Here is a 20,244-nt window from a genome sequence, read left to right on the forward strand (position 1 = left end):
CTGTTGTGAATCCAAAGAGTCGTGTCGACCAAGGCTTTGAATCGAGGGCGTTTGGTTGACAAGGACATTCCTTGGTCTAGCTCCTATTAGAGCAGCGAGCTGTACAGAGAGTCTATCGAGAATTTGATATATCCTGCCACATCTTGCCATCAGCTGTAAGTTTTCTTGTTTCCTTTCGCGTGATGCAAAGTTATGTGATCAATTCCTAACTTCACTAAGTCCCTCTCGGACGAGCGAGTAGTCGAGATTAGAATCAATTCATATCTGTTGATCACGCTGGAGTCGCGACTGGGGCTCGGTCGCGAGCAACAGCGTGGGACTACACCACAGGGGTGTTTTGCCCGCCTGCAGGCGGTCCATCCAGGCCACCTGGAGACGGTCTGCCCTTCTGCAAAGGTAGGCGGTCTCCAGGTGGCCCTCACGCGCGACGTCTGGCAGGCACCTGCTGGGCTCGCCGGTAGGCTGGCTTGCTTGCGCCCGCTGGTGGGCTGTGATCTGCCTTCCGTCCATCAAAAAAGCAGTTGTAAACAGTATGTACATTAAGGACAGAGCCATGCCGTAGTCCTCAAGCAGATACTTCAGAATTTCCATGAAGGATTTGTTACTTCGTATAATTATATACAAAAACAAGCGACTCCGAGTTCAAACCTGAGCCAGGATCATCACGAAAGACACCAATCATATCGTGATATTGGTTTCACAAGTGATTAGCGACTCTTGATGTCCTCCAGACTCGAACTTGACAATGATATCACGTAAAAACTACACTTGGCAACCTTCTTTCCAGGTCATTGATCGTTTTTTTTGCAAAGGTTTGACAAAATTAGCAGGCAGACAGGCCGCCACCGCGTATTTGGTCTGACGATGGCCCAGAGGCCGACTACGGCCTCGATTTCTCTTGTCCATCTTCAGGCGGTCAGTGGGCCGCCGATCGATGGCCTGCCAGCCGGTCTACAGGTGGCCCTCAGGAATGACCATTCTCAGACTAAGAAAGGCCATTTCTAGACTCAAAGCCCCTCCGTGGTGTACGATGCAGGAGTTTAACATAGGATCCCGGTATCCCCACCACCCCGGAAAGCTCCTATGGAACCATCCCCCTGGCATTAAATCACCAGCACTTGGGAAAACGTCCGTCGTTGGTGCGTAAGTTGAAAATTGTGAGATTTTGCCGCTTCGAGCGAAGTCGCACAGATCAGTGAATTTGAGATTCCGAAAGTGCAATGTCCTAAAAACATTAGGAGATACGTTGGTTGACATCTCGGTGAACCTCGGGAATGGTCTCATTCGACCGCCATTGGTTATGCGTTTGGTACACCCGCGTCTGTGTGGACGGGGCACATCTGTTTCTGGCGTCCTCGCAATTACAACACAAGATTGCAAAAGGTGCGCGGTTGCTGAGCGTTTGGCAATCACCTGAGAGGAGATGAGACGAGAGGCGCGCGGAAGCGCGGCTGAAGTTCGCCACAAACGTTGTAGACAATGTTAACACAGAGGCGTATTTCCTTGCAACTTGAAGACCGGCTGCTGCTTTGTCTTGTTTGCCTTGTTTGCCTGGAGCTCAGGGGCTTTGTTGACTTACGATTATTCCTGTCCTCACAAGTTGTGTCACCGCGAGGAAGAAATCTGACTTAGCGGTTTTCACTCTTCGACTTGCCGTTCTCTCGTAAGGTCAATCTTGGAGCTTGTGGTTTCTTTGCTTTGATTTTAACGCGCTATCTGGCATCAATTGTTTTTGGACACAGTGTGGACCTAATGGCACCAATCAAACCTCGTAGTACACCAAAGGCAAAGCCCAATCCCGACTTCATCCAAATCAATAAGGAGCGGGATCCCCACCGTTTGACTGCTGTTGTCACCGGGCTTGAAGCATTCCCTCGCGCCATCAATATCCATGACTGGCTCCCCTTCCCCCTTGTCCACGTCGCTCCAGCTCCAGCTGGTTTTGATTTCAATCCGAATTCGAATCGATTTGTTCGCAATACATCACGTTCACCACCGTGGTTTCCTGATCCTGTCGTCCGGCTTACGCTCCCCCGCGAAGACAACATCGAAAACGACGTGATCTTTGCAATGAAAGCCTCTTCTAACTGGGTTGCTCAGGGCAAGAGGCTCAACGGCCGGCGCAAGCCACCTACCAATCCTAACGACGGAGACCCTGATCCGCCACCTATTCGACACAGTGGTCCCGTTCGTAGACACGAGTGGACAAAGACTTTCCTCTGCAACTCTTATGGTGATCCATCTCAACGCGAAAAGCTTCCCGCCACCGACGCTACCCGCCAATCTGCTGGTTCTTTTAAAGTTCGATGTCCCGCTAAATTCAGTATACGGAAAACCCTGGAAGGTGAATTGGAGTTTGAGTGGTATTGGATTCATAAGAATCACAACCCATATTCCATCGAGGATATGCGCTTGATGCGTACCCCTGCTGTTGTTCGTGAATGGATTCGCAAGCGGGTCATTGAGGGTCTGAACTGGCGCTCTATAGAAAGATTACTTTCCTGCCCTGATCTGTTTCCCGTAAGTCTTTAGCTCGCACTATACGCGTAAATGCAACACTCACATTTGTCATTTACCAGGACCCCAATTGTGCTAGCGGCATCATCCCCGAAGCTTTCAATGTCGACTATCAGAAGGTAGCAAATATCGCTCGCCAACAGGCAAACAAGATTCGCCACCTAGACCACGACGTCATCACATCCATATCACTTTGGATGGATAAACTCTCTACAAAAGGTTGGCACACATTTAAGCGGATCGATCGTGCAAAAAAACAAGTCCAAATTGCCTTCTTCTCGCCCTGGCAAAGAGAGCAATTGTTGCAATTCGGCAACGACGTTATCTGTTTTGATTCTACCCACTGCGTCTGTTCTCCAATCCCGGAGTGGCCTCTGAAAAAAATGACGCTGTTGACCTTAGTCATTCGCCATCCGATCACTGGCAGTGGGATACCGGTGGTTTGGTTCTTAACTACCAACGAGAAAGCGTAAGCATATTCCTCAATCCCCCACTCCTCCTACTCACTTACCATTGGTTGCTTGCAGCGAGACAGTTTCCGCGTTGCTCTTGTGGTTGAAAGACGACTTCGACGTTCATCCGAAAGCCTTCATGACGGACTGTGCGTTGTCTTATCAAAAGGCTGTTCGGCAAACCTACGTCAGCAGTCCGAACCCACCTCGCCACTACTTCTGCTTGTTTCATGTTTCAAAAGCAATCCAAGCAAAAGCTCATGATTTGGTGTGTCCTTCTTACACGCATTCATCACTCTTCATCTCTATTAATACATCCAGCCACATATACAGCGCGGCCTTTGTGATCCCGATGCCATGCATTCCGCCGCGATGGCCGTCATCTACTCGCCGAGATGGCAAGACGCTTGGAAGGAGTTTGAGCAGACCTACCGGATCAAGTGCAAGCCGTTTCTGCACTACTTTCATTACCAGTGGTACGAAAATGCCCCGCATTGTATGAAATCGGAACGTACAGTGCCGATGCAGGGGATTCATACTAATAACTTCAATGAGAGCCATCATTGTAGCCTCAAATACCATTTCCTCGGCCGCACCTCCTTACGCAGACCCGACGATTTGATCCACATTCTAGTAGACAACGTCGGGCCTGACTTCCACCAAACTGTACTCAAAACTACTTTAGGATTCCGAACCCAACACTCGACCAAATTCCAGAACGTCGCCAAAGGACTGGCAGCCAGCTACACCGACGCCAAGCTCAAAGATCTCTGCGTCCAGATCATCAATGAGTCCAACAACAAGGTTAGTAATAGATCCATTTTGCCGAAATACAACACCGCGCTTACTTACCAACGCTCCACTATTGTAGTGGGTAGTGAGCAGTTTTACTCAGCCCGACATTAAAAAGTACATGATCAACACTAAGTTGCCTCAAGGCGGACGCATGGGGTTGATCAACAACTGTTCATGCCCGTTCTACAAGTCTAATAAGTCAGCCTGCAAGCATATGTATGTACTTGCTAGACGTACTTGATTCAACATTTGCAAAACGGAGGTTCAAGATATTGACAATGGGATCACTGCATTCGAGCCACGTATGGTAGTTGAACCCGTCAACATCATAGTCGGCGTTGCCCAGTCTTTGTCTGCTCCCGGCTCTCGTGGTACCCCTCCTTACCACCCGTATAGATCTTTCTCCGGAATTGCACGTACTCCATCAACCACGGGATTTCCCGGCGAAGCTGCGCGATATCCTCAAACCGCACCGGCACCCTACACGCCCAACTTCAATCAACGATCAAGTCCGCATCTGTCTTCGCCTCACAACCCGGGATCCAACGCTGTCCCATCACCTCCAACAGACACTACCAGCGACTCATACATGATGTGGCTGCTTAACAGCCGGCTCCAGTCGACCCCAGCCCAACGTGGCGTCGCTCATCACCCAACTGACCCGTTCCCACCTCCTTTTCCGCAGCGGGCAGCTGCTAGTGGACCGATCACACACCACCCACAAACCTATGGCGGTTTCCCTCAAGCACAACAAGGATCATCATCCGCCGCGCATTCTTCAAACACTGGCAGATCAATTCATCGCCCAAACCCAGTTTATTACAACTCATCGTTCTCAACAGAGCTCTCAACACAAACAATCCACGCTCCTCCTCCTACACAAGCAACTTTCCACATTAACCCTTCTGAATTGTCCTCACAATTACGTCAATTTGCGCCGTCCCCTGCTCCACCGCCTCCGTACGAACCTCGCCAAACACAACCTTCAGTTAGTTCTACACCCGCCCCAGTTCGCATGTCCCAAATTGACGGCCTATTTGACGAGTTTTACGCCAATCGTAACAATCCAATTGCAGCCGCACAAACCGCCACAATGACGGCACACAACGCGCCGATTCCCGGGACGTACGATGGATCCCCCATGCAAATGCCTATGTAAGTATCAGCAGGTCCATCATCTTAAATAACTGCTAACGTGCATATCAACACAGGCACGCGGACCACGCCACGACCCGTCGCCAAAGCTCCAACTCACAGCTTGCAGGCGGCGTGGCCGGCCCAAGCTCCCACCAACTGGAGCAATCGCTAAGCCACCAATCAAATGACTCCGGTTTTTTCCAAAGCAGTGAACTCCACACGGCTTGCGACGCTGCTGAACGCCGTTTTCAACGCCGGGATCACGCCATAGACTCGATCTTTCGCGATTTCCGCACTCTCGCCAGCCAAGCTAACAACCAACACCGGGTTGACATACACAACCGCCGTGACGAGGTTGTAGTCGAAGAGTTCGCATCGGAAGTACGGGACTTAGTGCGCCGCTTCACGGCGCTACACACCGTTGAAAAGAACAAGAAACAACGTCGCAATTAGCTCACCGTTCTTCAATCGTCACTCATTCAGTTTTTTTCTCAATTTTCATCGTCACTCATTCCGTCTCTTTTTTAATGCATCTAGGCAAGGTGCTTCTCACTCTTTTCTCTCATCTAGACCGTTTTCACAGTTTCATCCGTTTGTCTTCTCGGCTCCAGAATCAAGGTTTGATTGTGCTCGCTTCATTATGTATTCTTACTACAACAACTCCTTTCGTTTTCCTCCGTTAATTAGTGCTCTGTCCTTCCTTTAATGTACTTTTCTCCGTGGCTCTTGTGCATTGCAATTTCTGGTTCGTGCACAATTCATTGAGTCGCAAAGGCGAGGATCGTACCTCGTCTGATCGCCCGCGGATGAGACCAATGTGTCTCATTTCCGCGGGGTCGGGTATACGGACAACGAACCGTTTGTCCGGGCTTCAAATCGTCTGTCCGATTTGACACCGCGGCGGTATTCCTTTTGGAAGCAATGACGCAAGTCAAAGCGCCATGTGCTGGTGATTTAATGGCACGCGAACCATCCGATGTAATTCCAGCAATTTCTCACTGATCAATACCTCAAAAATCAACTTTTTGAGGTCTTTTGTAATGATATGAAATATGTAAAAGAAATTATGTAATAGCGAAGAAAGTTACAAGAATTCAAATATGTAAGAACAAATACAGCCATTCCGATATTAGTTGTCGCACCCTTTTGAAAAGAAAAAGTTTGTGAGCTTGAAACCTAAGTTTTAACCGGTTAAAACCTGAAATTGCCTTGAATTACAGCTGAGTTTGAAGTTTTATCAAGTAAAAACTTAGGTTTCAACTTTTTCTTTTTCAAAACAGAGCGACAAGCAATATCGGAATGGCTGTAGTTGTGTAGTATTGGAATATGGTTGTGATGGAGATAATTATCTACATAGATGTTAGAAGAGAATAATGTGTATATAAGAACTTAGTAGAAGATTTGTAGTGTTTTCCTTATCGAATTATTAACGTAGTTTTATCACTCAAACTAAAATCCAACGTGCCAAATAGTTAAGTTAATCTTAACATGACCTTGGACCTGAGCCCTTACAGTATAATTTGATCATTACCTCGTCTTTTTCGATTTTTTCTTTATTTTTTTCTGTGTATTCTGTTTATTTTTTCTGTTATTATAAGTATTATTGCTTGCTATGTGTTCAAAGATCTAGTAGTAAGATTTAGTTTATCGATTTTTTTTAGTTTCTTTATTTGTTATGTTATGTCCATAGATAAGTTTCAACTAAAATTTAAAACGTTTATTCTCAAAATTTTTCAAATCTCATTATTATTTACGTTAAATTGTGGTACCCCTGTTTTTATATGGGGGAATTATTACGTCATATTCGTATTATCGCGTCTTTTATCACTTCTTTATTTTCCTTTTCTCCTCAAACCTTTCTCGTCATTGGCTTTATCATCAGTTAGATTACATTTGACTATCGAACGGTTATCAATTTTTTTCCTTAACCTTTTACAAATCAATTATCAATTCACCTCAAGATTTTTATTGATCGTCTTAATTATGTCTTTACCGCGTCGTAATACTGCATCAAATGCTGAAGGCGTTTCGCATGAAGGACTGTATGTTCTCTCCAATGAGGAGCATCTGTTTGTTACTTGCTATTTAGAACCTCGCTTAACTTCTTTTAATACTTCGGTCAATAATGTGATTCATGAACAATTTGAGACTCAAAACGGTGAAACTGCGGCTAAAATTGATGGATTAATCAACGAACGTATCGATGCTCGTAATTCTGAGGCTTCGGGGAAAATCGATGGTTTAATCTCTGCTCATATTGACTCCGCCAAAGAAGACATCTTGAATCAAATTCGTTCTGAGTTCAATTCTAAATTTAACGCTGCGGTCTCTATTTCCACCTTTGAATCTGAACTACGCTCTAAAGTTGATGCAGGGTTAAATCAAGTAAAAAATGATTTAATGATTACCTTGAATCATCGATTATCTACTTTACCTACTTCTGTCAATCTTACTCCTTCAGTCACTCCGATTGCTCCTGTGGAGCCTCCTTCCATTCCAGGTTTAACTTTTGAGGGTGATTCTCGAAAAGTTATAGGTTTCATTACCACGGTTCGGGATTACCTGGTATCAACGGCTTCTTGTTTTTCCAATGAAGATTGGAAGATAATCTGGGTGGCTCGGCATTTTCCATTAGCTTCCAGTTCTCATGACTGGTGGTTAAGTTTGCTTCGTTTAAATGACCGGAAGAATGGAGCGCGTGATGATTTTTCTGCTGTTTCTCCTCCTTTTGAAATTGAACAATAAGGGTACACAAACATTACAACCCATTTGAAAAACCCATTTGAGAAAAAATAGAAAAACCCATTTAAAAAATTATTTTTTTGAACAGAAAAATAAATTGGGTCCCTCTGGAATTTTCTGTTCAAAAAAATATTTTTTTGAATGGGTTTTTATATTTTTTCTTAAATGGGTTTTTCAAATGGGTTGTAATGTTTGTGTACCCTTAATTACAGTCTCTTTCCGCCTTTTTTAAATCAATTTTCGACAAGTTTGGGGACAAATTTGCAGAAGATACTTTATTCATTGAACTTCAAGGATTACGTCAAGGGAAGACCCCAGTAGGCCAATACATTTCGAAATTCAATGCTATAGCTTTTCAACTTCAAATTTCGGAAATTGTTTTGAAAGATATGTTTAGTAGAGGGTTACGAAGTGATTTACGAGAGCATGCTTTGCATTTACTGGACTGGAAGAAGGGTGCGACTTTGGAGGCTCGTCAAGAACTTGCAACATTGGCTTCTGAGCAATTACACGACATTGGTGTTCATCGTGCGACTTATGGTTCCTCTCAACCTGTTCAAAAAGTCATATCTTCTCCAGTAGTTGTTAATGTTCCTCGCGATCCTAATGCGATGGATATTGATATCAACGCTGTGGCTTCAGGTACTAAGAAAACTTTTCCGCCTTTACCTGCGGGTATTTCCTGGTCTTTTTTTAGAAATTTTTGTCATTCGAATGTAATGTGTCATAGGTGTCTTAAACCTTATGATCACACTCATAAGAAGGACGGTAAAAGCATTGCTTGTCCAAATTCACCACCTGCTTCGACTTGTGACATCGAACTTTTCATTGCTTGACTTCAATCTCAATCCTCGTCTGTGGCTGCAGTAACAGCACAAAATCCTTCAAATCCCTATATTCATGTCAATCATCATCAAGCCCCTTTTGCACCTATGAATTTTGTAGATGTCAATTCTGCTTTTCATCAAGTCCCGGTCCATCCTTTGTTTTACGGTCCTCCACCACACATGTTTTCACATACGAATCATCCTCAGTTTTCGAATTCTCAGTTTGGAAGACGAAATTTTCATCCCTCAGCTCAGTCTCACCCTGTTCGACAAGTGGCTTCGTCACCAACCGCTCCTCTGCCTGCACCGGATCCAGTTCAACAAGTTTCTGCATTATTTTCTGAATATCAGAACATAAATGACGGTATTGTGGATGAGCCTAAAGCCACCGAGAATTCTTCCGTTTCTGCTGTCACTTTTACCAATTCGGCGAAAATGGATACTTGTTTAATCCTTTCCGTCGTTCTTCAAACCAATGGTCAATCTTTTCAAGCCAAAGTGTTGGTGGACTCCGGGGCGTCTGGAAGTTTTTTGGATAAAAACTTTGTTCAATCTCACAATTTCCCTTTGCAACTTCGACCCTTTCCTTTAAATTGCATTACCTTTGATGGTTTGTCTGGTAAAGATGGATTGGTCACTCATTTCTGGAAGGGAGGTTTGTCCATTTCTGATGATTCTAGTCATCTTTTTAATTCAACTATCTCTTTGGATGTAACGGTTTTGGGGGGATATGATGTGATTTTGGGGATGGATTGGTTGAGACTTCATCATGGTTGGGTTGGAGGCGTTGGTCCGTCTTTACGTTTGGAGTCGCCGGCTTTGTCCAAGAATCTATCTTTAATTGGTGAATCATCTACTTCAACATTTTTTCCGATTTCATCTTCTTTTTCAAATCCCAACATCTTTTCAGCATCTTTGGATTCGGATCCTTCAATTCCTAAAGAGTTTCTCCGGTATGCTGATGTGTTTAAACCGCAGGGGGATTCGTCTTTACCACCTCATCGAGATTCATTTGATATGAGTATTCGACTCAAGGAGGGGGCGGTACCTACTTATTGTGGATCTTATTTGTTGTCTAGGATGGAGGAAGGGGAGTTAAGGGATTGGATTGATGGTCAATTAGCTAAAGGCAATATTCGTCCTTCTTCCTCTTCTGCTGCATCACCAATTTTTTTTGTTAAGGTTCCTGGGAAGAAGAATAGGCCGTGTGTAGATTACAGATCACTAAATTCAATGACAATCCGTGATAGTTTTCCTATCCCTTTGTTGGGAGATTTGTTGACTAGAGTTTCTGGATGTAGATATTTCACTAAATTAGATTTAAAATCAGCTTTCAATTTTATTAGAATTAAGGAGGGTGATGAATGGAAAACTGCTTTCAGAACTCCATGGGGACTTTTTGAATGCCTTGTGATGCCTTTTGGTTTAGCAAATGGGCCAGCCTGCTTTCAGAGATTTATTCAGTCGGTTTTGTCAGCGTATTTAGGTATTTGTTGTTTCGTCTATATTGACGATATTTTAATTTTTTCTAAAACTCGTGAAGAACATGAAGCTCACATTTCAGCAGTTTTGAGCAGGTTGCAGCAGCATAAGCTCAATGTTTCGTTAGACAAATGTCAATTTTACCAGTCAGAAGTAACATTTTTGGGTTTTGTGATTTCCCAAGAAGGTTTACGTATGGATCCAAAGAAATTAAGTACTATTGCTGATTGGCCGTATCCTGTGAACGCTAAGCAATTATACCGTTTCTTAGGTTTTACCAATTTCTATCAACGTTTTATTCACAAGTTTTCCTCTATTTCCGCTCCGCTTACGGCTTTGACCCAGAAGAATGTCGATGTGGTTAATGGATTGACAGCTTCTGAGTGTTATCTTGCTTTCAAAACTCTTTTAAAATCTTTTACTACAGCTCCTTTACTTTCCCATTTTGATTTTGATAAGCCTAGGGCTTTGCAGGTTGATTGTTCGGGTTTCGCAATGGCTGTGATTCTTTCACAACCTGACAAAGATGGCAATCTGTTACCGGTTTCATTTTATTCTTGCAAGCTTACTCCGGCCAAACGAAATTGGCAAGTTCATGATCAAGAACTTGGGATCATCGTGGAAGCGTTTGAGGAGTGGAGGGCTTGGTTAACGGGAACTCCTACGGCGGTAACTGTGTTTTCAGATCATGCAAATCTTCGTTATTTTATGTCATCTCAAAAGTTAACCCCACGACAGGCTCGTTGGGCATCATACCTCAGTTCTTTTCACTTTCAAATCTTGCATACCCCAGGGAAGATAAATCCTGCGGATCCTTTGTCGCGTCGTCCTGACTATGAGGATGTGAATTCTGATTCTAACAGAATGACACTTTTGAAACCGTATATGGTTAAGAATGGTGTTTCGGTGTGTTCTATTGATACTTCTTTTATTATTCCTTCTCAAGCTACTCGAGACCTACTCATTAATTCATATAAAGATTATGAGGGTCTTGAGATTGCTACTCCTCCTCCACTTTTTACTTTCCGTGGAGGGTTGTGGTGGTTTCGTGATCGTTTATTTGTTCCTTTACCTCTTCGTCAGCGCATACTTTCTTCTTTTCATGACTCCGTAACAATGGGGCATCCTGGAGTGGCTCATATGGTTAGCACTATCACTCGTACGTTTGGTTGGAAGACTTTGCAAAAAGATGTGATTGATTTCGTTAAAAGTTGCGATTCATGTCAGCGTGCGAAACGTAGCACTCAGGCAGCACAAGGGCAATTAATCCCGTCAAAGATTCCTGATAGGCCTTGGAGCACTATCGGAGTAGATTTCATTGTAAAATTGCCTGTTTCCTCTGGTTGCGATTTGATTTCAGTCATCACTGATCATTTTTCTAAAGGGGCACATTTTATTCCGTGTAAGGAATCAATGTCCGCTCCGCAACTAGCTTCTCTTTTCGTCTCTCAATTTTTTCGTTATCATGGATATCCTGATAAAATCGTCTCGGATAGAGGGTCTACTTTTGTATCAGCTTTTTGGACAGCGGTACAACGGCAATTACGAATTCAACCTGCTCCCTCGACTGCCTTTCATCCTCAGACAAATGGGCAGACGGAAAGGACTAATCAAACTTTAGAAACATATCTCAGACATTTTATTAGCTACAGACAGGATGATTGGGTAGATTTACTCCCAATGGCGGAATTTTGCTTTAATAATTCAGTTTCATCTTCAACAAAATTATCTCCTTTTTTTGCGTGGCAGGGTTTCCATCCTCGCGCGAATAGTTTTACAGAATTTTCTCGAGTACCTCATGCTGACAAGTTTATTGAAGATTTGGAAGCCGTTCAATTAAATCTTCTCGTGTCATTAAAACATGCAAAGATGGCTCAAGCTGAGATGTATAATAAACATCGACGACCAGCACCATCTTACTCTCCTGGGGACCTTGTGTGGTTATCAAGACAAAATATCACGTCTGCTAGACCTTCATCTAAACTTGATTTTAAAAAGATTGGTCCTTTTCCGGTAATAGAGATGGTGGGGTCAAATGCGGTCAGACTAAACTTGGGGAGTGCATATTCTATACTTCATCCTGTGTTCAATATTTCTCTCATATCTCCTTATTTTCCTCCGGATTTAGGTGGAAGACAGCAATCAAAAATTCATCAATCAGTTTCAAATTCTGTGGCACCTTCAAGAGATTGGAGACATGTTTCTGGGATTTTAGATTATAGAAAGAAGAATAAAGCGCCTCCAGAATATTTAATATGTTGGTTAGGAAGACCGGTTTCGGACGACACTTGGGTTTCTTTACCAGACATTTCATCAGATTTAGATTTATTCCTTTTAAACTTTCATGTTAAATATCCTCAATTTCCAGTTCCTTCATCTTTGTTAGATTCCAGATTTTCAATGGGATATCAAGAAGCTTTGGGAGAATTATAGGTGGACGGTGATTATTATTGTAATGATATGAAATATGTAAAAGAAATTATGTAATAGCGAAGAAAGTTACAAGAATTCAAATATGTAAAAACAAATAGTTGTGTAGTATTGGAATATGGTTGTGATGGAGATAATTATCTACATAGATGTTAGAAGAGAATAATGTGTATATAAGAACTTAGTAGAAGATTTGTAGTGTTTTCCTTATCGAATTATTAACGTAGTTTTATCACTCAAACTAAAATCCAACGTGCCAAATTAAATAAATGTAAATTCGTAAAAACCCCCCCTTCAAGCAAAAACTCAGCATTTATGCCTCCCCTTAGGGCTAGACACATAAGTGCTGAGTTTCTGCTTGAAAGCCGGAGCCTACAAACATACATCCACCATTACACCCCTACTGTTTCAGCCACCGATGGTCGTAAGGACGACTTCCTGGTTTGCTGTTGAGGGGTGTGGGGTCTCATTTGCTGAGCATACAACCTCCCCTTTTATACTTGATGATTCCGCCTTGCTCTTCAACCTCTTGATGTTGGCTCCTTTGGTCTTTGGTTGCATTTAGCTAAGTACTTCCTTATTCGAATTGTATTCATACCATCTTCCTACCAGTCTTTTGATTGACACTTGCTTATTTTGATTCGTATTTGTACTCCAGTTACCACTCTTGGCCTCTGTTCCATTTTTTTTGGTTTCGCTCCTATATATCTCACTAATCCCTCAACAACTCGCATTCACTCTGCTCAATATTACAATCATCATTATCCATTGCCGGCCATCCCTCTCAATCTAATATGCTTATCAATGAACGTACCAATCTATCTCGATTTCCCGCTTAGTAAAACTCTCTACTCGACTCCCACTAATCACTTTTACGCAATACATATTCAGCTTCTTTCGTTCTACCTTCAACCGTTCATTTGAGACCCTCCAAACTTTACCATTTCCAGACCTTCTTCTTGGCTCCCTCTGTCGCGCACCTCTGTCAACTTTACAATGCCGATGACATCCAACTGCCTACTTTACAACACTATCATCAAACACCCCACATATACCTACCCAAGTAGCTATCAGTTAATCTTATTCCGATATGTATTACCAATAAACCTACAATTCAACATTGCTTTCCCACACAGTAAAGCTTTCTACACACATACTCTTGGCCTGCTTCAATCCATATTCACCATTTCCTTTTTTGATCATCCAAACTTAATGTCGTCAGTATCTCTTTTAACATATTTTCAGAAAGATAATCCTTTTCAAACCCCATTTGAGTTTCCATTTTTATGCACGTTCATTCACCATGCTGATGATATATCCCATCAACATAATTTACTACACTACAGGACTACCACTGAACAGCTCATGTATCAATCTGCAAAAAACCTCTTACCTTGCTTACACATGCTGTTAACCTTCATTGCTCCTTTTCTTGCATCATTCATTTGTAGCAACATATTCTCTTTCCTCTCATTTAGCGCAATCCCAACCAATCTACGTTCGACCGAGACATTCCCGTCCAATGGATCCAATTTGATTGCTCTCTTTACTGTACTCAGTTGGTTTCTGGATCTCACTGTATCTGAGTCACATCAGAAGATCCAAAGGCACCAACACTGAACCAATCAGATTACCGATCAATTCGTACCCATCATTTTAATTTATTATCACCATTCTCAGTCTTTAGATACCTTTATCAAATATCAAATACACATTCAAATCTCAGACAATCAAGGTCCAAATCTTTAGAGTTGAAATTATGATTCAAAAACTCGACATCAATTGTTAAACTCAGATCAGAAAGCAATCCAAGAGATCAGAAAGCGATCCAAGAGTAAGAATTTGATCTGAAAGATTAACTGAAGTTAAATCAGCTGTTTCATATTTCAATTCCGTGGGATGATCAAGATCAAGAGTTTCCAAGTATCCAAAAACACTAATTTCATGTTTTGCTTCCCTATTTCATTTGAATGATGAAGTAAAATTAACAACAATTGGTCAATAACCTGAATTTCAGATGAATGATCGACTTGCCTCCAGTTCGTTCCATTTATGATAAGCGAATTCTTATCACGTTTCTTACGTCTTGAATTGAGATTATATAAACTTAAATTAATCCAAAGTGTAAATGATTCATGCTTTTCTGTTTGGTCATTAAAAACTTCATTGAATGAAATGTGATTGGGAATCTTAGATTTACAATGTAATACTTCAATTCCGCTGTCAAAGTTTACCCAAAGGGTTTTCTTAACGGTCAAGAGAATTTTACACTACAGCTTTTACACTACATATGAAGTGTAAAAAGGTTGTAGTGTAAAATTCTACCTGGAACCGTACAGATACAATTTTACACTGCATTTCGGCGAAAATTCAAAGTGCAAAAAATCAAGTGTATTTTATGTAGTGTAGAATTCTATTGCACCACCGATGAAATGCATTTTTGCACCTCATCTTTTACACCTCATCCTGAAGTGCAATTCCTATATGTGCAAAATTACATTCGACACACCTCATATCGAATTTTACACCTCATCACTTTGCACTCCATTATTAGTGTAAAAGCCTGAGGTGTCAAAGTCTGAATTGTAACAGTTCAAATGCAATTTTGCACCTGAACTTTTACGACTTTTACACCTAACGTTCGGATCTCCAATATGCAGTGCACTCGAATTCCAACGACTTTTACACACCACCTAACGGTTGGATCCCCAATATTCAGTTCCCACCCTCACCCATTGGGAGGATGAATGAACAAGTGGACGTACATACCCACTCATTTTTCATTGTTCTTTAAATTGAATGAGATGAACAACGAGTGCACCTGCCAAACCCCAGTGTCTCAAGGACCTCAATCCCTTTGAGACGTAATTCTGGAAAGAAAGGTGCCTATATAATTGAAGCTTTGCCAAGTTAGGCTAAGGTAACATAATTGAGTCTAAGATGGGATGAGTTCATGTGGTTCAATTTGTAGGGATTTTTTTTACTTACAGAGACTTGTCAAGTGTTTCAAATTGTTTCTCTTTTCGTATTGTTTCCCTTTTCTTGTTCCCCCTCATAATTTTTTTCATTATTTGCAAACATCCCTACTTGAACTGGCCTATCTATCAATTCACAAATCAATCAAATACCCTCTTTAAATGTCTTCTGAGAAAGCCTCCCCTCAGACGACCCAGACTCAACTTGATCCGGCCATATTGCAAGATCTACCTCACGATCAACCACCTGTAGCTCCTATAGTGAAGAAACGTCGTAAACGTACAAAGACCGGCAAGAGATTCAAAGTTCCAGTTCCCTCCAGCGGCAAACATCAGACATTCATCGATATTGGATGCGAGACTGATGCTCAAGGCTATCCCATATATCCAAACAACGAAACAGTTTTTGTTAAGAAGCCTAATGAAGACATTACGAATTTTGGGCATATAGCCTATCCACACACTCAGAAGACATCAGGCGCGAATGACGACAGACCTTGGAAGACAACTTGGTACACATGTCTAGGACTTTTGGACTGCGATAACAAAGCATGCAAGTACGCGGCACCTCCACCCACAGGTGACAGGAAAGCAGCTGAACACATCTTGAAGTAAGACATATCCTTACAACATATCCTTACTGGATGGCATTTTCCATAAAATCTGACGGAGAATTGTTCATCATTCACTGCTGTAGGCACCCTAGGTGTCCCGCTGCTGAATGCCAGGGTCAACACCGCTGGACAACTTGCACCACAACCAGCTGTCGTGTTGATCTTGAAAAAGAGACGGGATGGGCTATTCTTCGACATTCAGGCACACACTGCCATGTCTGGCCTGTGTCAAAGAAGGCGGACCCATTAGCCATGGAGAAATTGACAGCGGAAGTTGTCAAGAATCCAAAGGCTGGACCAATGGTACTACAGGTGAAATCCTCTCTTCATGATTGTTCATACAATCAAATCAGCTGAATAATCTTCTATTTATCCATTTATGTGTCTGAGCTAGGTTGGACAGGCTGGTGAAGGCCGGAAGATAACACCCTCAGTTGATAATCTCCATCCAGCATTTTCACATCGTAGTCGCCTAGGGTATCTGCGACGTACAATCCTGTACAACACGGGTATCATGACTGAGCAGGAGAGCAAGGGTGGAGGAGACAGTTTTCCCTTAGATATCCAGCACTGGGGCACGTAAGTCCCACTTAAATTCTTCACCACGCATCAACAGCTTGGCTTGACATTGGTAATGGAAACAGTAAAGGTCTTTGGTTGATTTCAATGGCCCTAACTGGATCTAATGTACATGTTACATTTCAAATCGAATGGATGGCTCAGCAGTTAGTGCGCCGTGATCCTGAAACAGAGAAGGTTTACTCTGGAGGCCTACTTTCCGACGTTACCTACCGTTTCTTCAAGAATGGCTATCTCCTGACGACGTCAATGTACAGTGACCTTCTGCACCGATGGATACCCGTTCAGCTTACATGGATGGCTAGGCTTGATGTAACTCACTACAAAGGGCATTTCACACTGCTCATGAAACAGATGTGTGATGCGGACATAACAGCTTTTGAATGTGATCAGCTAGTTTGACAAGTTGTGGACTTCTCTTCTGCGCAGAAGCAGGGATTTGTTGGTGCCTATATGGATGTGTTCAACAAACGAGACCGTGACAAAGCCATGTCAAAACTAAAGGGGTGCTGCGAGCACTACCGCCAATCTATCACTCGCATCACGCGTAATCGTGGGGTCGTGCCGGCAGGTGACAATGTAGGTGTCACTCCACCGTATCTCATTTGGATTTTTACTCATTTTTCTTTGTTTCAGGGTACATTTGAAGATATGGCACTCAATCTCCTTGAGCCTGATAAACCAAATGGGCTCAATCTTGCTCAAAGATTTGAAAGCCTGGCAAAGGCTTACCCAGCGGCTAAACCTTGGATCGCCTGGTGGAATACGGCTGATATCGAGGCAATGCTCTTCTGCGCCCGGCGGAGACTTCCACTTGATGATCCTCCAAGATATGATGAGTGTGGAAATGAAATAGATGAACTACCTGAAACAACAAATGGCCAAGAGTCTATGCATAGACAGTACTACATACTTACGTATGTTTTTTGTCTATTTTTTACAGTCATCATGTGTTGTGATCCATAGCTGATGGTTTTTGAACCGTAGTGATGGAAAATGTACCCTGCTTCAGGGCCTGATTCAACTTTTACTCTTTGCAAAATCACTGGAAAAAGACTATGATCAGCTATTACGAGGTATTCCGGTGAAGTATGGGAACAATTGGGAAAGTGTTGTTGAAACCATGGGTTGGTCCAAGCAACGAGCTTCTAGGCGCCCGGAAGCAAATGATGGCCGACCACCAGACACTAACAAAGTGTTGTTTGGAACAAAGAAGCTTGGTCGACCACGCGGCGCGCCTAATGTGCATCGTGATCCTCATTCATCTTACCAGTCTTATTGGGCCTGTAACAATGAAACCGGCAAAAAGAACTGCTGCTGGGCAACAGCTTCTTTGGAATCTTTCTTTCCTCTTTTTTCACCTCTTTGGATAATAGGCTCTACAGGAAAAAAAACAGACATCGTGACTAAACTAACCCGACACTATTCCGCAAGGGTCTCGTCAGAAATTCACGGGGGAAAGGGGATGAGGTCAATATTATCTCGGGGACTAACATCTCTTCAAAAGGCTGCTCAACAGCTTTCACCTTCATTTGTAACCGACCGATTCGCCTCAGCCGATCTATTCATCGATTATTTTCTTGTGCCAGCCAGGGGAAAACCCGCCTCACCTATTGCCAAATTGTTTCCTCATCAAGTCATCAAGGAGTTCCGTTGTACTCAGTACCCAAGTCATATTCAAAATGAAATTGTGACCCAATACGGAATATCTATCACAAATGATATGTTCCATGATGCAAATCTCAAGTATTCAGGTATTGAAGAACTTATTCAAATGTGGGTCACGGATGGGCTGTTCAGTACAAATCCACGATGCTGCACAGCTTTTCAGAAGAGTTTTAATGAAAACCCAAAACAATTATCTCCCCTGATGTCTGATGAAGATATTGAAGTTCAAGTTCTCAAAGAAAACCCCGCTAAAGATGTACCTACTTTATACGAACGTGCACACCTTGACTTCAGCAGTTCACCTATGCATGTGTACTTTCATCTTGCAGGTGTCATGGGCCTTGCGGAATCTGATAAGCATAAATTTATGGGCGATATGAAATGGCCTGAATGTTTGGAATTTAATGGCAACAACTACAAAATTGTCTCAAGAGGGTTTTGGGGAGAAGGGCATTTTTGGTGCAAGGTAGTTCGAACATTAGATGGTGCCACTGGAGTGTATTATTATAATGATCTGCTCGACGATGGTCGCGCACAGCTGCTAGGTCGAGACATGGGTCTTATATCGGGTGCACAACCAAACACCAGCTGGGTAATCTATTCGCGCCAGCCCACACGTGAAGAACAAACAATCATTGACAATGGTATAGCTAGAATTGCGAAGAAAAACCCCACAGGCGACACACCATTTGGCTCGGCAGATGACTTTGTGGAAGTTGAAGATCAGATAGCTGAAATCATGGTTGAAGAGCCTGGTCATGAGGTAATCGAGGATAGGAAGTGAACCTTGCAATGCTGGCATTTGACATTACAAGCACAGGCACGTTCATGTTTTTGTTGTCTCATAGCTGGTAGATGTTCGCTCATATATAATCATATTTCCAGCCGGAAAAAAGAATGAAGGTGAAGGTTGATAGGAACCAGGACGTGAGTGAGATGCAAGAGAGCGCAGAGGGTGTTCCTGTAAGGTAGTTGGATTGCTAAGTGAGGAGAAGAGTCTCTACTCGACACGATACAAGAGATATAGAGAAGTACAGTATAGACATATTCTCAGTAAGCCTTATAAGGTTAAGGTCATAACATCACTCCCCCTTTAATGTCTCGACCCCCTCTTGCAGGCCAGCATCTTTCCCCAGGCTGGCATTAAAAAACCTCTTGGGAAAAAGCCTTGCCCTCACTGCTTTCTCCGTGCCCTTCTATACCGATTTTCAGCTTGAGGATACTTTTTATTAAATTCTTTCACCATATCTTGCGCATTTTGAAGATTGCTTGATGGTTCCCATGAATCATGCTCTTCTCCATAACCCTTCCAATTGATTAAGTATTCTATTTGATTACCTTTTCTTCTTTTATCAAGTATTTCGTGTACTTCAAATTCTTCATCATTATTTATTATTATTGGCGGCATTGGTGATTTTCCTTGACCTTCTACTTCACTTTTGTTGAATTTTCGTAGTAAACTGACATGGAAAACTGGATGGGTTTTGCTCATAGCCTTGGGTAACTTAAGTCTGTAGGCGTTAGTTGATACACGTGACGAGATTACAAAAGGCCCTAGCCAGCGGTGGGAGAACTTAGCAGTAGGTCTGGATGTCGACAAGTGCTTGCTATTTAGCCAAACTTTGTCACCGCTTTCCCACGTTGGTGTCTCTCGTACTTTCGCATCATGTTGCTTCTTCACTTCCTCCTGCGTTAAGTTCATCGTATCTTTTAGTTCGCGTTGAACTGTCTTGATTTGATCCATGCGATGCTCTACTAAAGGTAGACACTGTTCGCTGGCCCCGACGTCTGTGAAATTAACATTAAAACCGTAGTTAGCTTTAAATGGTGATATGCCTATAGCAACATGTTCATTGTTATTATACGAAAACTCCGCGAATGGCAGTAAATCAAACCAGTCATCTTGTTTGTACGATGTAAAATGCCGTATGAAGAGTTCCACTGCCTTATTCGTGATCTCAGATTGCCCATCTGTCTGTGGGTGATAAGCCGTTGAAGACTGCGTCTTGATACCTAATCGTCTGTG

At 42.7% G+C, this 20,244-nt stretch overlaps 1 protein-coding gene across 1 annotated transcript; it reads left to right on the forward strand.

The window, feature by feature from the left end:
- Positions 1–15,519: 15,519 nt before the first annotated feature.
- Positions 15,520–19,002, forward strand: MELLADRAFT_92442 (uncharacterized protein; the record flags this gene model as incomplete). Its single annotated transcript, XM_007405553.1, has 7 exons — positions 15,520–15,968; positions 16,055–16,283; positions 16,366–16,550; positions 16,616–16,908; positions 16,957–17,129; positions 17,187–17,467; positions 17,538–19,002. 7 exons carry the CDS (start codon positions 15,520–15,522, stop codon positions 19,000–19,002), a joined length of 3,075 nt encoding a protein of 1,024 aa, XP_007405615.1.
- Between the last annotated feature and the right edge of the window lie 1,242 nt (positions 19,003–20,244).

The sequence above is a fragment of the Melampsora larici-populina genome (assembly GCF_000204055.1).
Source record: "Melampsora larici-populina 98AG31 unplaced genomic scaffold MELLAscaffold_4, whole genome shotgun sequence".
Taxonomy (NCBI): Eukaryota; Fungi; Basidiomycota; class Pucciniomycetes; order Pucciniales; family Melampsoraceae; genus Melampsora; species Melampsora laricis-populina.